The sequence below is a fragment of the Artemia sp. Qi Xiang Cuo genome, chromosome 4, assembly GCF_049724085.1.
Source record: "Artemia sp. Qi Xiang Cuo chromosome 4, ASM4972408v1, whole genome shotgun sequence".
NCBI classification, from domain to species: domain Eukaryota; kingdom Metazoa; phylum Arthropoda; class Branchiopoda; order Anostraca; family Artemiidae; genus Artemia; species Artemia sp. Qi Xiang Cuo.
The window spans coordinates 51,107,915-51,132,677 of NC_142797.1; the positions used below are offsets into that span (position 1 = coordinate 51,107,915).

A 24,763-nucleotide genomic window follows, 5' to 3' on the forward strand; every position below is an offset into this window, starting at 1 on the left:
AAGATAAGCTTTCCTGGGGCTTGGGAGCTTATCCTCAAAATTTCAGCTCAATCTGATCCTTCCGTTCCTATTTTCCAAAAACCAAATATCAAGTTTTGTGGGGATTTGCTTGCGTCAAAAATAGATACAAGAGACTAAAATAATATAGCAAGTGTCTCTGTGGTACAATGGTCGGTGTTCCTGACTGCTAGGCGGAAGATTTGGGTTCGATTCCCTGTCAGAGAAAATTTTTTATATACTGAATTTAAAGTTTAAAAAAGAAACTCAGTTTCTTTTTTAAATCCAATCTATTAAATACTTCGGCTTAACAGGCGTCTCCAGAAGAATATCACAGTCGGCATTCAGGTTACAGGTAAGTCTCCACTGCTTTGATAACATGCCGTATACCCGCATGCTCGAAAAAAAGTTGAAAAAGTAAATCTTACTGTGCATTTGATTTGAGTATTCAGAAATTAAAAGCCTTAACACAAGAATCTTCAAAAGCGGGGGGTTTGGGAGGCGGCAGCCCACCATCTTTAAATCCTGAAAAGATCAGCTAACAGTTAGTCAAGCAATAATAAGTAATAAACTGTACAAAAACGTGCAGAAATTATTTGAAAAAAACTACGTTTTCTAAAGAGTTAAAGAGGCTGAGTCACAAGTTCGAACCTTTAAACGTACAGGGATTAGGAGGTGCAGTTGGGGGGCTGCCGCCCCCCAAACCCCCTCTTCCGTATATGAAAGGGGCTGTGCCCTCCTCAACGCCTCGCTCTTTACGCTAAAGTTTGACGTTCTTACAACTCTTTTTTTTAAACAATAAAAACTTTAGCGTAAAGAGCGAAGCGTCGAGGAGGGCACAGCCCCTTTCATATACGGAAGTGGGGGTTTGGGGCCCGGCAGCCCCCCAACTGCACCTCCTAATCCCTGCACGTTTTAAGGTTCGAACTTGTGACTCAGCCTCTTTAACTCTTTAGAAAACGTAGTTTTTTTCAAATAATTTCTATAAGGGTTGGGTCATGATGATATCGTTTTTTGAAAACGGGCTTTTTGATAATAGTGTATCCGCGCCTATATACATGTTATCATTTTCCCGGACATTTTCTCGCCCCTGTGTACATTTCCTCCCCCCGCCCCTGAGTACAAGGTCCAAAGAATTCGTTGGACCTTAGTATTATAATTAGTATTATCATATTTAATGTGTCTCACCAGATTTAACAAATCCTGTAATATATCTGCGGCTCTGGAAAGAGAAGTCTGAGTCACAAGAAAATAATCCTCCCATTGATTGTTTTCTAAGAGACGAGAAGACTCAATTTCAGCTGTTTCAAATATAGTTTTCGTTGTCATTTGCACCGCATGCCAACAGTCAGAAGCCATCTTGGGCGGAACCCGAGTCTTCGTTGGTTTTATCTCCTAAAAAGGATTTCCGGGCTATTTTTTTCATAATGTGTATATAAACAGGAAAGAAGAATTAAGTTAAATGTATTTAAAGAAAATACAAGAAAAGCAATAGCAAATAGAAAGAGAGAAAGAAAACAAATATAGGAAACAAAAAAATTGTAAGTTTAATTCATTTAAACTACGGGTTCTATCTATACGCCCTGGGAACCACTCATATATATAATATGTGAACCATACATAACATATGAAGGGAGATATATGACATAGTCTATATTGTTTTTTAAGCCATTATTTGTATAACCTCCATAGCTTTCGATTTTCAGCCATGAACGGAGAAGAAGAAAAGTATGTGAACAATCTTGTCTTAGTCCTGTATCTACTATTGTTACTGAGGTAAACGTAATCTGCAGAAAATGCTAGGAAAGTAAAACTACTTTCAGGGTTGGCTTAATAGAAATAAAGTTGTTGTACTCACAAAGCAAAATTAGAGAAAAATAAGAGAAAATATAATTACATGTGTAATGTTTTGCTTCAACTGTTCCGTTCCTTCTTGGACCGAGTGAATCCGTCGTAATCCGCTCTTCTGAATTTTCGGTCGGAATAATAGGTAATCCTGATCTGAAAAAGACAAGATAGATAAGAAATATTGCACAAGAAGCGACTAGAAAAGAATGATTGAAATCTGGTCATTATTTTTCGGAAGAGATAATGCTTTAATTTTAGTTGAACATGAGTTATTAGCAACATAATGTTTCCCAATGTTTCACAATGTTTTTTTTCTGCTTGAGAGAACAAATTTTTAGAGAAGATTGTATCTACAACACATATACTGTAACATAGGCTGCGAAATACATTATATGCAGCAACAGTACCTGGGCCTGAAAAGACCTATGTGTGCCAAACGCGTGGTTGATAGCCTTGAAAGCATTAATATAAATGTAAGACTATTAGAAAATAAAGAGCATGAAGATAAAGTAAAAAAATAAAAATTTGCCCGTTCTGCATTGTCCTATTTCTTTTTTTTTTTTGCTTTCTGTTGATTACTTGTTCAGTCGTAACTTTTGATTAATTTTTTTGCACTATTTTAAAAACTATATTCACCCTGTCTGTGAAAAGCTGCCCTGAAAATGTTTGATCCAAACCCTTGCAGATTATGGTTTTATGTAGATAAGGTTAATAAAAATTTAGGCTATGAAAAATTCGCGCTTTACTGAAAACGTAGAACAGTGAGGAACTTCATTGGACTGTAGAAATGCAAACGCTTTTAGAATTTTTTTTAGTATTACGAAAAAAAAGTGATCCAAGACAATTGTATATGGTTTGAACCCGCTTCATTTGGTACCACGTTTGCGAATTTAGCTCAGTCCAAAAACCGGCTCTCATTTCGGTTCTTTGATGGGTATTTTATGATTGTTTTGTGGATTAATATGAAACATTCTGCAGAATTCTTGATGAATTGTTGGCTTCTTACCCAATATTTTTGTTTTTTATGCACAGACTTTGTGTTTTTGGTAAAGTGCTAGTTTTGTATTTTCCGGCTAATTCGTTATATAAAAATATCACCAATAGGTTATTTTGATTTATCAACATTGTGTGGGCTTAGAAGCGCCAACTTTTCTTTGTTTTGGGTTTCAATTTTACGTTTACTTCCATGAGATAAACTATTTTTCGTTATTTTTTCTTTGAAAAGTTGGTTTCTTATGACTAGTCCATTGACGAAAAAATGGGCAAAAGTCCATGGACTTTTGCCATATAAAAATCTGGCGTTCAAACGCCATTTGAATACCTGAAGGCCTTAAGGTTTTGACCCCGTTAAATGGTAGTAATTTAGTTCTGCTGAACTTTCCCACTTTACCATCTTAAAGTACGGCCTGCTCTTGGTTTGAACAGGAATATTGTTAGATAACATGAATGAACAAAAACCTTCTTCCCTGAAAGCAAAATTCTTTTACATGTAAAAGAATTGATTTTAAAGGAAATCGACTTCACAAGTTTGCATGCTCCTAGGTTTCTAATGGCAGTGATAAATTCACTCTCACGTATTCCAGAGGTATTTCTGAAAATGTTATTAGAGATGTTTTCAGAACTAGTAAATGATATTAATATACCTTTATAGAATGGCGTGTGAAAAACAAGTTTTCAAAAACCAACACAAATCTATTCTATGTTTGACACGAAAAGATTTTAAGAAAAGATAAGTACATCGAAACTATTTTATTTCACTAAAAGTGGCCTCTATATCATTTTAAAACACCAAAAATGCACTGACGTTTGTTTTGAAATATTCATTTTTATAAAACGAGCTAAAAAAAATTTTTTTTGAAATATTAATTTTTATAACACGAGCTAAAAATTTATTGTTTTTGAAATAATAATTTTTATAACACGAGCTAAATTTTTTTTTTGAAATATTAATTTTTATAACACGAGCTAAAAATTTTTTTTTTTTTAAATATTAATTTTTATAACACGAGCTACAAATTTATTTTTGACACCCATTATTATAATGAAACAAAGGAAAAGGATTGAATCTCAGGAAATGGGGATTCTATTTCATATTGTACAAAACATGCGGACACGGTAATTTTTCTCATGCTGGACAATTCTTCTATTTTTCGTGAAGAAAATATTAGTACTTTTTCATTGTCAAGATTTACTTCTGTTTTATATACACAACTATTTCACGAATAGCGCATTTAAAAAATTCTCATTGTAGCCAGCTTATTTGAGAAGAAGGTAATAACTCTAGGCCTCAATTATTTCTTTGTGTGAGGAATTATCCTCATTGTATTATTAAACATAAACATTCTTTATAGTATATTCTACTCTATTTAAGCGAGCAATTGTGTATGTATCTATTTATTTATGTGTGTTTTCTGGAAAATGGATTCATATCTTTTTTGAACATTGTCATACTGAGATATTCTGGCCTGAAATAAACGATATAGATAGGCCAGGACTTTGAAAAATTTGTTTAGAGCCTTAATTTTAGAAAAACATAAATATATTTTCGTGGAAATGACGTCACAGTCATCTATCTTCATATTGCATTTTAAAGAGCAAATTAAATAATTCTTTCCCAGCGGAGGAATAGTTTGCGGTATTTATGATGCCTGCGAAATCATAAAAGACGACAAATGATCCTGAACAGCTAAAGTCAAAGGCATGGGGCAGCAACAGGGAGAATCACATTGAATTGCAAACGAAAATACTGCACAACGAAATCTGAGGTTAAAAGACAATCCGAAAAGCTAAATCAAAGGGCATTTGAAAAATTTACGTGGTAATGAAGAACAAAAATGAAGCTCAACGAGACCTTTGGCTAGAAGACATGCGACAAAAAGTATCACAGCTAATCACAAATGAAAATGATGGACAACAAAATCTTCGGTTAGGAATTTCTTGATTCAATTGAAATTGCTCATTTGTCCTCCTATGACTTGAAAGGTATGGAACAAGCGACAGCCAGAATCATATTGAATTGCAAACACAGTGCTGAAAAATTAAATCTACGGTTAGAAGACAAATCAAAATTGCATTGGAATGAAGGTACGTGTGATTATAGTGTCTGTGAAGAATAAACAGAAAGGAGGAATTGATTCACGCCAGATTTTCTTAACTCAATGGAAATTGCTGATTTGCCATCCAATGACCTAAAACTAAAGAGTAACACGATAATTATAATAATCCTTAGTTTAGATTTAAATTTTTCAGAATGTGTAGGCAATGGAAAATGCCTGGTTGTTATCTTGTTACTGAATCCTATAAGATCGTAACTAAAGCCAAAATATAATCACTGGGTAAAAGCTGGAAAAGAATTTTTTGGTATCTATGAAGTCAAACGAAATTATACAAGAGGATAAATGAATTTGAGCCTCCACAGCTAATGACAGGGAAAATTTTTTGAGTTAATGATGAATGAAAATGAAGCACACTGAGATCTGTGGTTAGGAGACATGCAACAGCAAGCATTACGAAAAATCACAAATGAAAATGATGGACAACAAAATATTCGGTTGAAATGACGGACGACAAAATCTAATGTTAAAAGACAGGTGATAAAAGACAGGTGGCGCAGATCACATCAAACCGTAACGAAATCTGCGGTTAGAAGAGAAGCAACAGCAACAATCACAACAAACACCGGGAAAATATAATTCTATAAAATGAATGATTCTTTGGAAGGGTAAATAGGAAGAAGAAATTGAATTCCCGCCAGAAATTGTTAATTCAACTGAAATTGTTGACTTCCGACTTTATGACATCAAAATAAAAAATAACACGACAACTATGCTAATGCATAATTTGAGAATCAAATATATACAACCCTGCCACGTGCCAACTGTCAGGGCTTGAGCGAATCTTTGGCTCCTGGAACTTTCCTTAATGCTAGCATTACAATTTAGAAGCATTTTGTCATTTTATGCTTCTTCTTTACCGTTTGTTTACGAGTACAAATCAAAATTTGTCGAAAGACCTATAGGTCATCGCAAAGTAAAACCAGGTGTTTACCATTTGGTGATCCATGAATCCCTATCCCACTTGCTCCTGATGAATGGAATGTCCTTGAAGATGCATCTTTTGAGGATATTCTCACTTGTTTCCTTTGTATTGGAGTAATTGTGTCGCTATTTCTCTCCTGAAAGAAATATATAATGTAAGACAAACTTCTGTCTTGAACCCATAAAACTTGTCAGCAAAATGCAAAGGGGTAATCCAGAAAAGGACAGGTGAGTTTTAAATGGTTTCTTAAGAACAAAAACATGTAATTTTCGAAGAGAGACAGTTACCTAACTAGAACCTGACAAACGTATATCTGGCTTATCATGTAGTTTCTTAATGAAAACTATTTTGAAGGGTTATCTTTTCCTCCTTTTACACATTGCTTCAGAATTGCTTGTACTACTGTAGATGCAAAAAAGTGGTCAGACTAAGGAAAATAATAAAGATTTCCATTTATTATTATTATGCTATATTACGGATACCCTTACGACTATCTATAACAGGCTATGTGCGTTTCTGTTAACGGGCTACGGGATTGGGGCAAACTGTCTTTAATTTTATGTTTAGTCCTTCAGTATGTTTTTCACGAACGTCATTTGAATATATTCGTGTCTGCTAAATATATGTTAAGCTCCAGATATACCTGTTGACGCAAGAATTATTTAAGATGGGTACCATTAGTCTAAAGTCAATAACGCTTAGAAATATTGTATATTGGGTATCACTCGAAAATCTGGTATGTTCATTTTTGTTACCTCTTCACTCTAAAGAACAAAGGGGAAAAAGAGCCATACACGATATTTACACTGTTAACCAGTGGTAAGTACTTTGAATATTGCCAAATCTAGACTGACTTTTTTATTTTCATATAAAATAATTTATTCCCTATTTAGTTCAAATTATTCAAGCTGTTTCAAGTATAATAAAATTATTCCATATTCAGTTCAAATTATCATAGTTATTTCAAATATAATTAAATTATATGATTCATACAAAATATTGCAAACTGCTTTTTTCAATAACTGTTCATTTTAGCTTTCATTTCTTCATTTACGTTAATTTATGTTTGTTTTAAATTTGAATACTTAATTATATTCATCATATTTGCGTCATTTTACATACTCATTTGAATCCGGTTTGTTTGCATTATATTTAGTATTAAAAGACAAAGGTAAAATATTAAAGCTCACAGACACGTAGCTTGTGAGAAAAATCAAAATTTTGCGCGAAAATGAATCAAAAGTAAGAAATAATTTATTTGATGCTGACAAGATGCAGATACTGTCCACCTTCCAGGAAACTCCAAAAATTTTAATTTGCTTTATTCTTCATCCCAATTAGTCTACCCTCCTTTTTATTCTTTCTTTCTCGAATTTTAATAAGCGTATTATTGTAATTGGATCTGTGTACATTTTTGGAATGTTCTTTTACCAGTTAAACCACTTAATTTTATGACAAGTGTATTCATAAAGCCTGATCCATTTGGTTTGTGTTCCTTCTTCGTTTCTTCGGTGCTAAGGCATCTATGCTGTACTTAATTTCGTTCATCATTGGTGATGTTTCCAACAGGGCTTCCACTTCTAGGGAGATTACCCTATTCTAGGGAGAGATCATTTCTTTTAGGGATAATTATTTTGAATCTAGGGACAAAGGGAAATCTGGGTAAAGTAATGGTTTTTAGAGAAATCTGGAGTAAAGTAAGGATTTTAAGAGAAAATTTTACTTATTTCAAACAAAAGACTGAAAATTTCTCAGAGATTGCGTTTGCTCGGTTTTTAAAATGGCTTATGTAGTGACACTGATTTACGGTGTTGTAACTACCGAAATTTCAAAAAGCTGAACCCTGGAATATTATTTAGGTAGCCTAGTATTTATTTTATTTTTTATGCAATGGCTTTGATTAGTGTAAACTACCGACATAAGGGAGTATTGGTTAGGCTATGCAGCAATTTTGTGCAAGGTTTATGTTAACGGACTATTTAGGTAGCTAAGAAATAAACTTACCTCTAAAGTGAAGATTACATCCTCAATCAAAATCTTAATTGCAATTTGAGTCGGAAATGTACTTCATCCTCTGAATTTTACCATCACTAAAATGAATTTAGTGATGGATTGGCTGAGGGTCTTACTAACTGCATCAAACAAGTCATTGAAAAAAACTCAATTCCCTAGCAAAAAAATTGTTGGATTTTGTACAAATACTACTAACGTCAGGTTTGGAGCCAATAGATCTGCTTCAACGCTAATGAAAGCCAAGGTGTCCCACATATTGAACGTGAAATGCTCATGCCATCTTATTCACTTGTGTTCATCCTAGGCATGCTTGTCACTTCCCAAGACACTAGAAGACTTGGCGCAAATTATCTATGCCCACTTTTCCAGAAGCGCTTCCATACGAGATAAGTATGCTGAATTCCAGGAGTTCTTTCAATCCAAAGCACTCTCATTTCTTGCACCAGGATGAACCCGTTAGCTGTTCCTTCAGGCCTGCATAAAGAAATTTATTCAGCATCGGGTTGCTATTTCTCAGTAGTTCGTAGAAACCACGTTTGACGACCCAACTGCAACCAATGACCTTATCTTGTCAACATTACAAATCAAGTTGACAAAGCCATTGCTTGAATTCATGGACTACTCTCCTGGCCTCTCCAACGAATTCAACAAAGTTTTTCAATCTGAGCTTCCAGTTTTTCACTCCCTAAAGGGAAGTGTCAGCAAACTTGTGAATGATGTAGCGTCTAACTTCATGAAACTTGACTATTGCAGAGTTGCTTTGTTTACCGAACTGGATCCTTACCTTTCAAGTGAGTATCTTGCCTTTAAACCAGACATATGTGGGAATAGCTGCAACCAATGCAATGCAAGGACTCGTAGATGCTCAAGGACTAAGTGATAATATTGATCTCTTTTACCAGTCTTGTTGAAAATACTATATAGTCCTAACCAAGCACACCCAAGATCCTTATAAGACACTTTGGTTGAAACAAGGAATGCAAAAAATTTTAAACCAAAATCTCTAAGGCCACCGTTTGTGAGATTTCTTGTTCTAAGAGAAAAGTGTTGCCTCCAAGAATGGACGTAGAATGGAGGTCACAGGCAATGACTGATGTCACTGAGCTTCATTTGGGAGATGCCCAAGTTGAAGACCTGTCAGTTGAGCAGTAGTGGATAAAGATATTTAGTCTGGAGACTCGCAGTGGCGAAATCAAGTATCCGGAATTGTGGAAATTGCATATCACTGATCTTCTCTTTGTCTTTTAGCAATGTACCAACTGAGCGTTTGTTCAGTCCCCTGAAATTAATCAAAACAGACATCCGAAATAGTATCAAGAATGCCACACTAGTCTCACTTGTTCGAGTCAATTACTGGTTGAAAAACGAAGATAAAACTTTATCAACTGTCAGCATACCTGTCACTGGCTTCAAGACGAAACCTAACGCCAAGTGCGATGAAGTGCTTGAGATTACACTTAATTAAACTTTCTTATGTGTTCTAGGTAGTGAAAAAGATGTTATACATACATGTATATATATATATATATATATATATATATATATATATATATATATATATATATATATATATATATATATATATATATATATATATATATATATATATATATATATATATATATATATATATATATATATATATGTATATATATATATATCTGAAGTAAAAAATAACAGTTTGATGCTGCGCTGTGCAGCATCAAATCATTCTATCATGTAGATTGTGTAGAAATGTAAAGCAAATATCCCTTCTTTCTAGGGAGAAAAATTGGGAGAATTCTGACCTAAACCTAGGAACTTTAAGGGAAAATTGATGTAAAAATAGGGGAAATTGAAATCGAAAAGTGGAAGCACTGGTTTCCAAGCCTATTCGCAAAAACTCAACTCGTGAGTAACGCCCTTAACAGACGTTATTTTTGAGCCGGTTTAGATTTACATCTGATATTTGCTACTAGTGGGAAGCTGCCAGACCGATATTCAGATCGATTTAAAGAATTGGCTAGAATTTGAAAGTGAATTCTCGCTGCTTATAAAAATTTATCCTGGCTAGTGGTTTCAGTACCAAAGCAAAATTTTACAACCATAGCTTAAAAAGAGCATACAACACTCCGAATTTATCCAGCAAGGGAAGACCACCGTTAGCTTGCTGGGAATTTGGAACCAAATTCCTTGCTGGCACACTCTCTAGAGTGTGCTTTAAGCAAACGTTATTAACATGACTTCAAAATAGCAATTTATAATAGGATTTATTAAACTTTCTGAAGTTTAACTCTTTGGTACTTAACAAATTTATAGAAAGAAAAATCTAACAAAAAAACTTCAAGAAAACTAAATTATATTTTCTTTGGGAAAAATTAGGTGGGTCCAAGATCCAAAATACATTCTTATTAGTTTCAAATTCCACTTTATCTTTAATCAGATTGATCCCTTAAGGTTTGTTTAAAGAATTGCCATGATGAATAAGGTCAAATACTACTTTGGAAACCTCCATGGTGTCTCCCCGAATTCTTTTATTCTCCCGACACATCGTCATCATGCTTATGGATAAAATCAAAATTGCTTATGACTACAGTGCCAATGATGTATGCCGTTCGTAATTTATCACGTTGAGCTGTTCAGCTTTCAAACGCAAAATTTATGATTGACCAACCGAAGCAGAGGTTTGAGGCCCGGTTTTTTAATATTAGAAAAAATGGAACCTTGAAACAAGATTTTTTTTTTTTTTTTTAAATCTGGATCTGATGAAATATACAAAGGCAGCTGTTCACATTGGTTTTCTTCCATAGTGATTCTCTGCACCTGTAGTACAAATGCGATGCCAAATTGAGAGAAAACACGAACCCTTTGTGCCTCCAAAATGTGGATAGACTAATACACCAATAAACCTTTCGCTCTGAGTAAAACAAAAACACGAAAGACGAGTCTTAAGATATGTTTTAGGGGCAAACTATTACCAGGCAGAAAATTATCTTAGGGAGAAAGTAGCGATCGTCTGTGAGCGAGAAGCCTTATTGTAACTCTCCCATGTAATATTCCGTATTTGAACAAAAACAAATAATCTCAGAAGTAATGACGTAACGCTATAAATATGCTTCCACTTTTAGACAGCTGCACTATTACATTCAAACCCCAGAAGTTTGTAGTCAACCCATATCTAAGTAATGTACTTTACTGAAAGTAATTTTTCGTATTCATATTCGCTTAATCAAATAACTTTCGTAGCAAACAAAACTGAACGCTAAATTATGCTATTTTTACAGTCATCTAAGAAAAAAAATATCACTTATTTAATACACTAACAAAATATGGTACGAAGGAATTTGCAAATCTGTTCGTTGGGCATTTGACGGGTTGTAGTCTGTTCTGATTCCTGGCGAGTTTGGGGGTCGGTGCGGTTGGAGGAAGAATGGAGCGATGTTTCTCGTTTGACATGACTGATTTCCCGAATCTCATTATCAAATTGTGTCTTCGGGCGAACAAAGTGGGCAAGCTCATAGTCGCAAGAGAATTGCTCGTAACTCTCATGCCTGGATCAAAGAATTATTTTAGTAGCACGTTTTTGAACGTCTTCTAGTTCCTCTGACATGTAGGCTGTGTTTTGTGCTTGGGGACCCCAGACAAGATAACAACATTCAAGGATTCGCCTGATGTATGTCGTGTAAGCCAGTAAGAGCTGACGATCTGAGAAACCCAGCCTTCGCAAGCTCGTTAGACTTTGGATTGAGTAGTGTCCTTTGCGCACAATATTGTCTACGTGCAGTTTAAACGAGCAATCGCTTGTAAAAGTCCCGCCTAGTATTATCGCGGACGAAACAGTTGGAAAGGTAACATCTGGTATTGTAATATTTCGTTTGGTTGGGTTGAAGCGTAAAACTTTCGATTTCTGCTCGTTCAGTTGCAGGCTATTAGATTTACACTGGTTAACGAAGTCCGAAAAAAGTGTTGGTTCGAACTGCTGTTTTGCTACTGCGTTTTCTACTATGTATTTGAGAAGCGAAGACAAGTCGTCAACGAACTTGAAACGCTCCTCAAATTCTGCAAGGATTTTATTGATGACTGCAAGGAATAAAAGGGCAGCTAGTTTCGTTCCTTGGGGACAGCCGCAAGTAAGTTCGATCCACTCAGAGCGGATATCATCAGCAAATAACGGATATACAGATTGCCGTCGCCCTCGCAGAAAATCTCTCACTAATAGCAGCGAGTTTTTTCCAGCTCCCATCTCTTTTAGATTTGTGAGTGCAATGTGGTGCTCTACAAGGTCGAATGCTTTCCTGTAGTCTGCCAAAAGTAAATTGATAACACTGCTTGGGCTGTCTAGCCACTCAACTATCAAATGGTACATCCGCACTAGGTATATTGCCGTGCTACTGCCTCGTATACAGCCATATTGGTAAGTATCTATTGAGGGTGCAATCTGCTGTAATAGGGCACGGTCGATAAAACCTTCGGCCACTTTAGCCAAGTTGGGAGTTATGGACATAGGTCTCAGCTGGTCACAGGACTGGGGTGCCTTTACTTTCGGAATGACCCACACATAGGTAGTTTTCCACAATTTTGGGAACGTTTGTTCTGAGAAACACTGATTTATGATTGATGCCATGGGTTTGGCTAGAAAAGGTGAGTACTCTTTCAGTAGCTTCACAGGGAGTTCACCTGGGTATGTGGCACAGTTGTTACGTGGTCGTTCAATTTCATGGAAGACTGATATTTCGGACACTTCTACAATATCATCGGCACTACAACTGTTGATGATATTGCTCATCTGTTTGTCACTTATGGTGGGGTAAGAAATGCAAATTTATGTAAAGAACTCGTTAACATCTGAGGCTCTGATTAAAATCCCGTCTATGCTGCTGATTCGTACTTCAATCCCTTTCTGTTTTCCAGTAAGCTTTTTTACTGCGTCGTGCCACTTTTGGGAATCTGATTTAAGGAGTGGAGCTACTTTTTCCCGTATATACCTTTTCCTAGATACGCGGAGGGCTGAAACGACTTTGTTTCTCAACTTGTTCCCCTCCAATACTTCTCCTACGGCATGGAGATTGCATCGTTTTTTTTATCGTTATTTTGACCTCTGAGTTTAGCCACAGCTTATCTGTTTCACAGACCAAGCGCATTCTGACAGGAAAGAATTCGCTGTATTTTTGTTGCAGAGTCGAATAGTGTCTTGACATTTTCATCGATGTCAGTTATAGCACAGATTACAGAAAAATCTAAGCTCTCAATCCATCTGCCAAAGACTTGGATGGAGCTTTCACTCAGTGTCTGTGCAGTATTCTAGTCTTTTTTGGTTTAGGTATACGGTTTCTGTTCTTCGACTTCCAACATAAAAAGTTGTGATCAGATTTTGCAAGTGGTCTTAAGGAAAATGGCGGTTCATAGTACGCTTCGAGATTTGCCAGTATGAGGTCCAGTATGCTTCCACTTTCATGACTGGGAACATCAACCACTTGTTTAAGGTCCAACACTCGTGAAATCCATTTTTTGTTGGTTAAGTTGAAGTCTCCTGCTATGATAAATGCAGGATTGCTGTACTGTTTCCGAAAACTGTCAGCTTGATATTGCAGCTACGTCACTAATTCTCGCCTATTACGTGCACCTTCTGGATAGTATATATCGCTGCTACTATGATGCATGAGTAAGTCCTTGGTAGCCCCTTCGGCTTGCACCAGAGCCAGATTGTCTCGTGGCATGAATCTGAGGGGATACCAAGTTGTTTGCATGGTAAATCTTCGCGGCAATAGATTCCTACGCCACCTCCACGTCGCTTGTCCTCTCTATCGCGTCTGGTATTAAAAAAGTTCAGATATCCTTTGATTGCACCCGTTTCGGTTGTCATATCCCAGCATTCAGTAATTACTGCTAATGGTGCTAAGTTTATGCGCAAAACAAGATCTAATTCATCAACCTTGTTGGTTAGGGACCAGGCGTTGCAAAAAATCAGGCTTGGAAGATATGTCTCGGCATTGAGCGTTACAGGTTTTAGTACGGGAGGGGAACTATTCGAGGGGAGGTGGTCCACAGGATTATCAGGAGAGTAAGGTCTCAGGGTTGGCATAGGTGCTGAATACTCTGTATTTACTAGACGCATCAAGTATCGGTTATTTCTTGGCCTTTTGATTCTGCTGTCAGTTGTTCTGAACTATGGATATCACCGATATACATTGGTCACCACCTTGAAGTGCACAGTGCTCTCTACGTGCTTGAATTCTCCTGCCTGCGCATTTCCCACGCCGTCTGCGCTTCGCTTTAGATTTGCGCTGAATGGGTGCGATATCTTCGCTAGGTTTGTATAGTTGGTATGTTATTAAATTTTCGACGATATATGGCGCTATCTGATATGCAATCAAATTTTTAATGTTAGATTGCAGAACTGAAACGCTTGCTTTGCAGAAAGCTTTTCGGTCTAGCGTCGGCTTCTTTTGCTGTCATTTTTATAAATAAATATAGCACTATAGTCACTGTATAAATGATTTTCTAGTAGAAGCAAGAACGTGAAATTAAATATGTTTGTTTCTACGAGAAAAAGATGAAATCAAAAGTGGCATACCAATGAGCTGTTATCTTTCCCTTTCAAGTTAAAGTTTCTTTGTTTAGAAGATTTGACTTTTTGACTAATTAAAAGTTTAGGCTACTGTTCGGAAGAAATACACCGATCTTAATATCAGTCGACCAGCAAATCTATTATCTCGAAAAAAGAATATCTTAGTGCTTGAATAGAACCGAGATCAAACTATCACCAGGAGCATTTTGATAAATATTATGAATTTTAGATTTTTCAAATGTTCTCTGGGGTTTCGTACTATTTTATAAATAGCGTTTAAATTCCTTAAGGAACTCCATTTTAAAATTTCAAAAGCTCTTTCAAATCGAAAATCACAAAAAAGTAAACTTGAAACTGAAAAATCACTTTTAGAACACTAAACTACGTGAAGTACCCAAAACGACTTTTGGATCTTTTTGACCAAATCCAAATTTACTTGCACAAAAATCGTTCTGTTGTAAAATTTTGCAGGGGTGACTTCCCGGTTTTTTGCACAACACTAATGGCATTATTTATTTATTACTCGAAAATTCACAACATTTTTTTGTTCATCCGAACACAATTAACATTATAAAATTTAAATCATTGATATCACCATATCAAATAGTTCGTCGTAAATATAAGGCAGAAAATTTGCCTTATTTTCGAAAAAAGGAAGAAACGTCCCCTAAAAGTCATAGAACATTATTGAAAATCCCACCATCAGATTCAGCGTATCAGAGAACCCTACTGTAGAAGTTCCAAGCTCCAATATGTAAAAATGTGGAACTTCCTATTTTTTACCAAAAGAAAGATCAGGGAAGCGTGTTTATTTGTTTTATTTTGTTTTTTTTTCCCAGGGATGATTGTATTCACCCAGTGGTTCTAGAGTATCATGGGAGGACTCATTCGAACGGAAACTAAAAGTTCTAGTGTCTTTTTTTAAGTGACCGAAAAATGGAGGGCAACTAGGCCCCTTCCCACGATCATTTTTTCCCCAAAATCACCCGATCAAAATTTTAAGATAGCCATTTCGTTCAGCATGGTAAAAAAATATAATAACTATGTCTTTAGGGATGACTTAATTCCCCACAGTTTTTCAAGGGAAGGTCTGCAAGTTATGAATTTTGCCCAATGTTTACATATAGTATTGATTATTGGGAAGTATGCAGAAGTTTTCAGGGGAGATTTTCTCTGGTAGTGGGGGGTGGGTGGGTTGAGCAAGGTGTTGACGAGGGGATAGCCCCTTTCATATACGGAATAATTTCTGTTCGTTTTAAGTTTTAATGTCGCTCCTTACTTTCAGTTAAAAAATTAGTTTTTTTTTCTTTAATTAGCAACAATTTGACCTGTTCATAGTAACTAAAACTTGAAATACGGAATTTTGACAACTAGATTCTGAGATTGTATTTTTACGAAAAGCAAATGGGTATCCATTCAGCATAGTTTTGTTTTCTTTGACCATTCTTAGGAAGACTAAATTGTCCCAATAAAATGCTCTCATAATTTTTTTAGATGACCATAAAATTACAGCTCCCACTCCAATATTTGTCCTCCGAAAAATATATCTTTTTTTCCTGAATATTAAAGCCATATTTTCTGAAATTATATTAAAGGATGTAAAACTTTTGGAATATGACTCAATTTGTCGAAATTTACAGAAACATTGTATTCCATACGGTTGCATTCCTGTTCAACAGATTTTCAAAAAACGGTGTTATTAAAACATTGAAATAGTTTATTATTTATTTCTTAACTGGTTTGGAATCTTATAAAGTGCTCCATATAAAGTTTCATATAAACTATTGCCTGAAGCGAACATACCTGTATATTGCTTCTATTCTAAAATCAAGATTCACAACCAATTTTAAATTTACATGATGCAAAATTACGTTTTTCTTATGATTTAACGATGCTACTGATTTTTCCAAAGAAGTCCAGGGCAGCTTTTCATCTTCAATCCTTCTCTGGTTGAAGGGTAGAAAATTGTCGAAACGAACCTTCTTGGGAGACTGGGTGTGCGAAATCTTGATAGTAGGTTGGATTCTCTAGGACACCATTCAACTCTACAAATTAGCCATAGCCTCCATTACCTTAAACTGTTTTAAACTTTGTTTAATCAGAAGGGTTAAATACCTCATATTTACCAGTTCAGGTCAGTAGCGAATCCAGGGGGAGGGCGAGGGGGCGCGCCCCCCTAACGTCATCTAAAGCAGTATAATTTACTTAATTAACGAAATTTTGCGTTAGTTAAACTTGCTCCTAACGCAAGTTTATCGGATCAACCTATTTTACCCCCCCCCCTAAAAGAGTCCTGGATCCGCCCCTGGTTCAGGTGTGGTAGTTTGGTGTACATTGAGCGTACAGAGCGTTTGCGTCGAGGCAGAGACCATAACCAGCATTCTTACTGCCTTTATGATCGCATTGTAAGTAATGATCATTATGAAAATTAGTCCACCATCACTGGCTCTCTCTACGAAAAGATATATATCCTGATCAGCAATGAGTTGAGTTTTTTGTGGGTCCATCATTCCGAGTTTTGAATTATAAGCTAGAGACGGTGTGCTCGGATAACAATTAGGATTTAGATATTGGTCCTGTCTATGGGTTCTGTTGAAATCCATCAGAAAGGGTTGACACGTTTGAGGCAAGGAACAAGGTAGGATGAACCTATAAATCTTGACACCCAGACCCAGAGTTTCTCTAAATTTGGTGCGCAAATTCATGTCCGTCTTCTAAAATTGCTTTTTGTTTTAAATCATTGTAAGAGGCTTCCTTGGTTGATTGTTTTTTTCTCAGAGCGTTGAATTTCTATAGAGGAAAACTCCTTTCCTCACTAAAAGCAATTTTTTGTCTGAGAATTAGAAAATTACTGTGGTCTTCACTAATTTTGTTTTGAACAAGCGCATCTATGGATTTTGGCAGGAAATTTGGAGTGTCAAAAAACTGAAGCGTCTATCGATTTTTTGAAATTCACAATGAAACTTTCAGCAACATAAATTTTTCACTCGCTTTGGCTATTGGCATAGAGCCAAATTCTCTTCCTCTAAGCTGTGATGACCTCATCATTAGATGTTAAATATCATACGAGAGATTGTGAAATCCGACAAGAATATGTTATTTGCTCCTTAAAATTGAATTATTTGCTATGCAATATACACATAGCATATGTCATGTCAGTATTCATTCAGCGCTCAAGCAGTTAACATCAAAAGGATTATAGTTATTGCAATAGCCTCAAGGTATGACAGTAATTTTGCTTTGAAACGACCGAATGATAGTGGACTGATTTTGAATTACGAAATTGATTTGATGCATCTGTATTTGGCCTGAAAAAGTCTGTACGATAGTGGACTGGTTTTGGATTACGGAAAAGGCTTTGACGCGCGAGTGACTTTTGCGTTAGGAAAGAAGAATCCTATGAGAGAGTGAGTGACCGATTATGACAATATACAATATGGCAAATTAAATATAACTACGGCAAACAAACTATAACTTTCAGAAAGTCTACTAAAACTTTATTGACCTAGCTGATTCAACCGAATTGATCTCACGCAACTAAAGAAAACATTCCAGAAAATTATTGTTTATCATATGTTTTATTACATAAACCCTTGTGAACTACCACGTCTATTGTGATTTAAGTGGATTTTTTGTTAAGCAGAAATTTGAAAGAATATTCATTCAGCGGTCAAGCAGTGAACATCAAACAGAGTATAGTTACTGCAATAGTATCAAGGTAAGACAGTAATTTTGCTTTGAAGCGACCGAAAGATAGTGGATTGATTATGAATTACGAAAAAGACTTGATGCATTGGCATTTTACCTGAAAAAGACTGAACGATAGTGGACTGATTTTGAATTACGGAAAAGGCTTTGACTAGCAAGTGACTTTTGCATAGGAAAGAAGAATCGCATAAGAGAGTGATCGATTGTGACAATACACAATACGGCAAACTAAATACAAAAAAATATGGAGTCAAATGACAAGCAACTAACCGAGGAATCTGCGACAGTTAACCAGGCAAGTCATAAAGGACATTCATGCAAAGATGCCAAATCTCGACTCAATACCCGGGCTAGTCTTGAACGTGTCAGCCATTCAACAGCAGCTGAATAAAGTTCAAGAAGATATCTCGGGTTACGGTGCTGCACATACATCCTTGTCATCGGAGGTTAGTGATTTACAACAGCAGTTAGCTCTCTTGAACCTAAGAGCGAACGAATTTGAAGCGGAGCTGAAGAGAGCCAACATTATACTCTACGATTTGGCACGCAGGAGACCCCCACTGCGAAGCTTCAAAGATGAAGCTCTGGCCTTCTTGAATCACGCCCTACCTGTCCTTCAGCTCGAAAAGACACAGATAAGAGATGTTTACAGGCTTCGATCGGGACCCGTTATCGTAAAGTTGTGCGAAACAGAAACAAGAGACCGGATTTTAAGAAAAAAGAGGCAGTTGAAAAGATTCGGAGTTTCCGCTGCCCTCGACTATACACGAGCTTAGCGAGAGGCACAGGAACACCTTAAACCGATCATGAAAACAAACAATCGAAGAAGGTAAAAGTGTCAAATTACGAGGTGATAAATTGTACATCGAGAGCTTGCTCCTCGTTTTTGATCCAAAGGACACAGGAGTGAAGTCAGTTAAAGCTGTCCAGTAACAACCGATACCCAACGCGCCTTCCGGGGCCCGGAATGAACACTTAAACCTCCCAACTCCGGTGCGGCCAAGCTACGAAAGCCGTGCAGACGTCTCTGAAACCGACAGTGACGATAGCCTTGATACAGTTGTCGACTACGAAGTTAGCAAGGAGAAGCATCTGATTTGGATAGAACGGATAGACATCGAGAAATGGAGACCGAACGAGAACCATTTGTGTGGAGTGGAACCGAAAATGAAAATAGACCAGCATAGGACGCGTCAGGTCATTTACAACTCTTGCGCTTCATTTCATGGAACGTGCAAGTCATATTGAATAAACTAGAACACCCACGATAAGATATAAGTGAGTTTGACGTATCTGTGTTGATAAAGACCTGGCATTCCTCTTCAAACGTACCAACTTTTCGTGGTTTTCATATATTAAGGTTTCGCGTGATTTAGCGTCGAACAATCGGTCATATGGAGGGGTCCTGGTGCTTATAAAAGAAAGTGTTTTTAGATGATATACTAGGCTCACAAGGAAATCAGAGAACATTATTTGGGTTAGATTAGTGATTACTAAAGAAGTGAATCTACTTTTAGGAACCCTTTATATCCCCCCACAGAATAGCTCTTATAGGTAAGAAGATACTTGGTTTATATTAGAAAGTGAATTATCTGAGTACCGTATTAAATTCCCAGATGATTATTTTGTGTTAGTTGGTGATTTAAATGCATATACGGGAGCAGAACGAGAACTGAGTAGTTCGGTAGCTAGAGGAGAGGAGGATTTAGTACCCCCAGCTTATGGAGTGCCACGGAGCAGCAATGACGCCAAAAGGAAGTTGAATGTTTATGGGCGAAGACTGCTGACACTGTATGCGGAGATGGGAGTATTTATTGGAAATGGGAGGATTGGTAAGGATAGAGAAAGGGGTGAGTTTACTTGCGTTTCCGAGGCCCTATCTGTCTATCTATCTATCTATTTATACCTCTTAGGCTACCTCTAAAATAAGTGTAATCTACCATTGAGCATTTTTCTGTTGTTTTTGGGTTTTGATTAAAAACTTTCTCACATTCTTAACGATTTTCAATGCCTAATTTTCGTCTGTCATCTTTTGTAACTAATATTAGTACAGTTAGTCTAAGGTTTAACCTCAAACATATAAAAAATCGATTAAAATCGGTCGAGGCAGAATTGACCGTTCTGCGTCTTCTCTTCTGAAATGACGACTTTTTAAAAATAACTTACTTTGCGTGTAAAAATGTGTAAGGTAGTTAGAATAATTTTAGAAAAACAATTGTGAAGTTGCTAATGGTGTATTAGCGAAGAAAGTTAGAAATGCAGCTAGAAATATTAGTTTAAAAGCTTTTTGTTTAATAGAGAAGAGAAAAAAATTGTACAAGAATTATCTGAGCGATAGATCATATGAAAACAAAAGGAATGTAAAGGAAGTGGAGAAAGTATTTAAATATGAAGTAAGGAGGTGTGAAGTGGAGACCATGGATAAAATTGCAGAGGATCCAGAAGATGCAGCTAGACAGAATAATAGTAAAATATTGTACCGACAGGTTAATACATTGAGAGGGAGTAGTCAATCCGGACTTGTCCCAGTTGAAGATAAGAACTGGCCACAATTATTGATAAGGAAAGAATTAAAGAGAGACGGAAAGAACATTTTGAGAATGTGGTAAATCGAGTTAGAGTTGCACGAAAAGATATAGAGGAAAATGAAAAAGTTTATGATACCTTTGATGTGAAGGAAGATTTGTTTTGTGTGGAAGAATTAGCGACAGTAGTAAAAGAAATAAAAAATAATAAGGCTCCAGGTGCTGATAGGGTGGTAAATAGCTTTTTTTTAAAATATGGTAGGTCTGAGGTTAGAAATAAGTTACTAAAGATTATGAATATGATTTTTGAAAAGGGAAGTACCTAAAAATTTTAGGAAAATCTTAATCAAACCACTGTATAAGAAAGGTGATAAGAGTGAGTTTGGTAATTATCGAGGCATTATTCTGTCTCTGTAGGTAGCAAATTACTTAGTAACATGATAATTTTTAGACTGAGAGATGCTGTAAACAAAATTTTAAGAGAAGAACACTGTGGTTTTGGAAAAGGTAGAGGATACCCAGACCAAATTTTTACTCTTATGTTAACAATTGAGAAGTGTCTGAGTTGTCAAACACCTTTAGTCCTCAGTTTTACAGATTATGAGCAAGTGTTCGATTCTGTTGATAGAAGAGCCTTAGCAAAGGTCTGATCCTTGTATGGTATACCCGACAAATACACCGAAGTGATTAGTGCTATGTACGTAAATAGCCCTGCTGCGGTTAAGGTAGGAAATGAGGTTAGCAGCTGGTTCCGCATTAAATCACGAGAAACAGCGTTGTGTTCTATCCTCCTTTATATGGATCATTTTGATGGCCTTTGTCTAAGGGAGCATGGGAAAGGCAATGGTAGACCACGGGATCAAATGGGGAGGAAAAACTCTCCTGGATCTAAATTATGATGATGATTTAAGCATCCTAGATGAAAGTGTGAGTAAAATGAATGAACCTTTAGAGGTTTTGCGAGTTCAGACTGCTAGAATGAGTTTGAAAATTAATGTTAAGAAGACTAAGTCACTAAGGCTAGAAATGAGTGAAGATGGAAAAGTGACGTTGGGTAACGAAAAGATTGGTCAGGTGGGCAGCTTTACTTACCCTGGTAGTATTATTTCTAAAAACGGTGGGAGCAGTGAAGATGTTAAACGTAGAATAGCCAAGGCTAAGGGTGTTTTTCACAGTTAAAAAAAAGTTTGGAAGAATAGAAAGATTAGTCTGTAAACCAAGACTAGAATATTAGAAGCTACAATGATGACAGTGGTCAAATATGGCTTTGAAGCATGGGCGATCCGAAAAGCGGATAAAGATCTCATAGATGTTTTACAGAGAAATTGCCTACGGATTGATCTGGGTACCCGACTGACTGACCGTATTTCAAACAATAGGTGGTACGAAAAATGTTGTTCAGTCCCACTTTCTAGGGCTATAACGAAAGGCAGGTTGAGATGGCTAGGGCATGTTGTGCGGATGAAGGATGACAGATTGCCGAAGATTGTCCTGTTTGGCCAACCATCTAGGGCTAAATGTAAAGTAGGTCGTCCTCGTCTTGGGTGGGAGGACGTCATAAAGAAAGAATTCCAGGAAATGGGAAATTCCTGATAAGATGTAAAAAGGGAGGCTTTGAATAGACTGGGGTGGATGAAGAGCGTGTGTAGCTGTGTTGGCCTCAGGCGGCTTGGCGCTGCAGTGAGTTTTAACAGTAGTAGTAGTAGTTACTTTGTACGTATGGAAAGTATGTGATTGGTATATCTGGTACTTAAGTCATGAATATGCACTTTGTTTTTGTTTTAAACACTCAAGTTAATTCCCCCTCCCGCACATAAATAAAGTTTTGATGTAGGTCTGAGATCAACATTACGTGAAGTTGAATCCATACAGAAAAAATTGGGCTGCTTATGCAGACAAGAAGTCGGGTCCACCTGAATTTACATTGAATTCTCAGGATCAAGGGCAGTGTTCTAAAGCCCGATCCAATTTAGTACTTGATTAAATAAAAAAAACAAGTTTTTTCTTCCGAAGCATCAATTTGAGAAAATATTCATGCGTTTTTCCGAAACTGTTCGTTGTCTCTCCGCCATTTAAGCAAAATCCCTTTTCCCAGGCGATATAGACGGGAAGTTGTGACGCAGCCAGGAATTGCGTGAGCAAAAGGAAGAAGTTTGCAAGTTTCAGTCTCAATCTTTCTAACAATGGCTTCGATGTCCCAAGTTGCCTGAAGTGGTTGCCTTAGGCTCAGTGTGCAGTTACCTTGTGGTGCTCAGGTCTACAATGATAAAGTAACACCACCATCAAGTCGGTATCGTCACTGGTTTCGTAACTGATTGCTCTATTCCTCAGGTCTAAATCGAAGATGAAAAAGACTTGTAATTAATCAAACAAATGTGACAAATCTCTAATCCTTTTGCAATATTAAATAACCTGTGATTTTTTGTTCAGATTAAAATCAACGACTTACCTAGCTGTGAGAAGCTTCATATTGGATTCTAAAAATTTGGGGGGGGGGTTCACGTTTAGGGTAGAGGGTGGGGTGAAGTTGACGTGGGCATGACTTCTTCTCTGAATTAGCAGTCCAATGTTTTTGCATGGATTCAAGTTCGCGTAACTTTTTCTCAGACCTATATCGACGCTTGATTTATGGGCGGGATAGGGGGAGGAGAGACTGAACATGAGTGTTCAAAACAAAATGATGTGGGCTTTATACTCCCACTAAAGGGCATGTTGTCACAACAAATTTAGACAACTATAGAAGACATCATTACAATCCTGTACTTTCACGTCAAAAATATGAATAAAAACAAATGAAAGAGAGAAAAGACGACTTTAAAAAGTTTAAACAGCACCTATGGTTGACACAGTTTATCTGCATTCGTTTCTTCCCATCATCTTGGTTATTGTATTGACTTTTTTTTTTATTTTCGTCGGTTTGTTGAAAAACTAAAACTCACTGTTCAAAATACATATGGTTTTTAATGAAACGCACAATAGGCTTTAGAGCTTTTACGGTTGGGGAGGGAAAGGGGAAGAAATGGAACTACTGTGTGTTTCACTTTTCGTTTGTTTTACGTTCGAATTGGACTCAGTTTAATTTTTAATCGTTTCAAGATTTATTTATTTATCTATATCAGTATCTATTATACTTATGTTTGATATGATCATTTTTTTTATATCTTGTTTCATTTAATCTTTGATAGTAATTTCTGACCGTTTTAATTTTAAATGAATAAAAGACTTTTTGTCTTAAGGAATTTTTGAGAAACTAGTTTTTCTGATTTTTTTTTTTAGATTAATGATTTGAAAAGAATAACCAGTTTCTATGGTATGAGAGGTCCAAGCTATCCTTTTTACTCTTAAAAAGATTTCAATGTTGTGAAATCTTTCAGCAAGAATATTTTTCTTTTTTGTTCTCTGTCAAACAAAAGTGTGCAATTTTAATGCTTTTATTCAGTGTGTTATTGACATTTTCCATAATCTTCACATGGAAACTTACTCTTGTTTTTACATCATATATAAAAAAAGCTCAATATAATTTTTATCTATGTAATGTTTACTTAAACCAAGAATTCATGTTAAGTTCTATTACAAATGTGCAAACTTACCAAATTGGAGGACGAAGTGTTGAATGATTTAAGCATAAGGTAAAGCTTCTCTAAGATATCAACCATAGCAGCAACGCTCTTAACAACTGAAACATTTTCTGATATTTTAGCAGAGTACATTCCGTAGAGCCATCCACAAACTAGTGCATCATGTATGACACTTTCTATGCTGTTTTTAAAGGTTGTGAAATTTTCTGAGCCTTCGCCTGTAAAGAAAAAACACCAAATCAAATGAAAGAAGCACTCCACCCAACCAAACTTAACCTGGACTTGGATACAATGTCGGCCCAGTAGTGTAAACAATTCAAGCTATGCTGATAACCCTGGTTACACTGGCTGCTTTTCCTACTACATTCAACATGATAATAAAGGTCTCTGTGACTTTTGATACCGATCATGATGTTTTGTATAATTCGTCAAATTTTAAATATATATTTTTCCACTCTTTCATGCCACTGATCCCACCTAAAGAGTGAGAGGAGATAACCTGAAATTTG

The 24,763-nt window shown here is 36.3% G+C and overlaps 2 protein-coding genes across 2 annotated transcripts in view; both read right to left on the reverse strand.

Moving 5' to 3' along the window:
* The window catches only part of RpL21 (ribosomal protein L21), a 226,683-nt gene that overhangs the window by 153,927 nt on the left and 47,993 nt on the right, over positions 1 to 24,763 (reverse strand). The window lies entirely within an intron of this gene.
* Positions 1 to 24,763, reverse strand: part of LOC148953213 (uncharacterized) — a 156,905-nt gene that overhangs the window by 2,074 nt on the left and 130,068 nt on the right. The window contains exons 4-7 of the mRNA XM_089087903.1: positions 24,267 to 24,472; positions 5,893 to 6,019; positions 1,895 to 1,998; positions 1,186 to 1,392 (exon numbers count right to left, since the gene is read on the reverse strand). Coding sequence (XP_088944029.1) covers positions 1,186 to 1,392; positions 1,895 to 1,998; positions 5,893 to 6,019; positions 24,267 to 24,472 — 644 coding nt within the window. The remainder of the gene's footprint in view (positions 1 to 1,185; positions 1,393 to 1,894; positions 1,999 to 5,892; positions 6,020 to 24,266; positions 24,473 to 24,763) is intronic.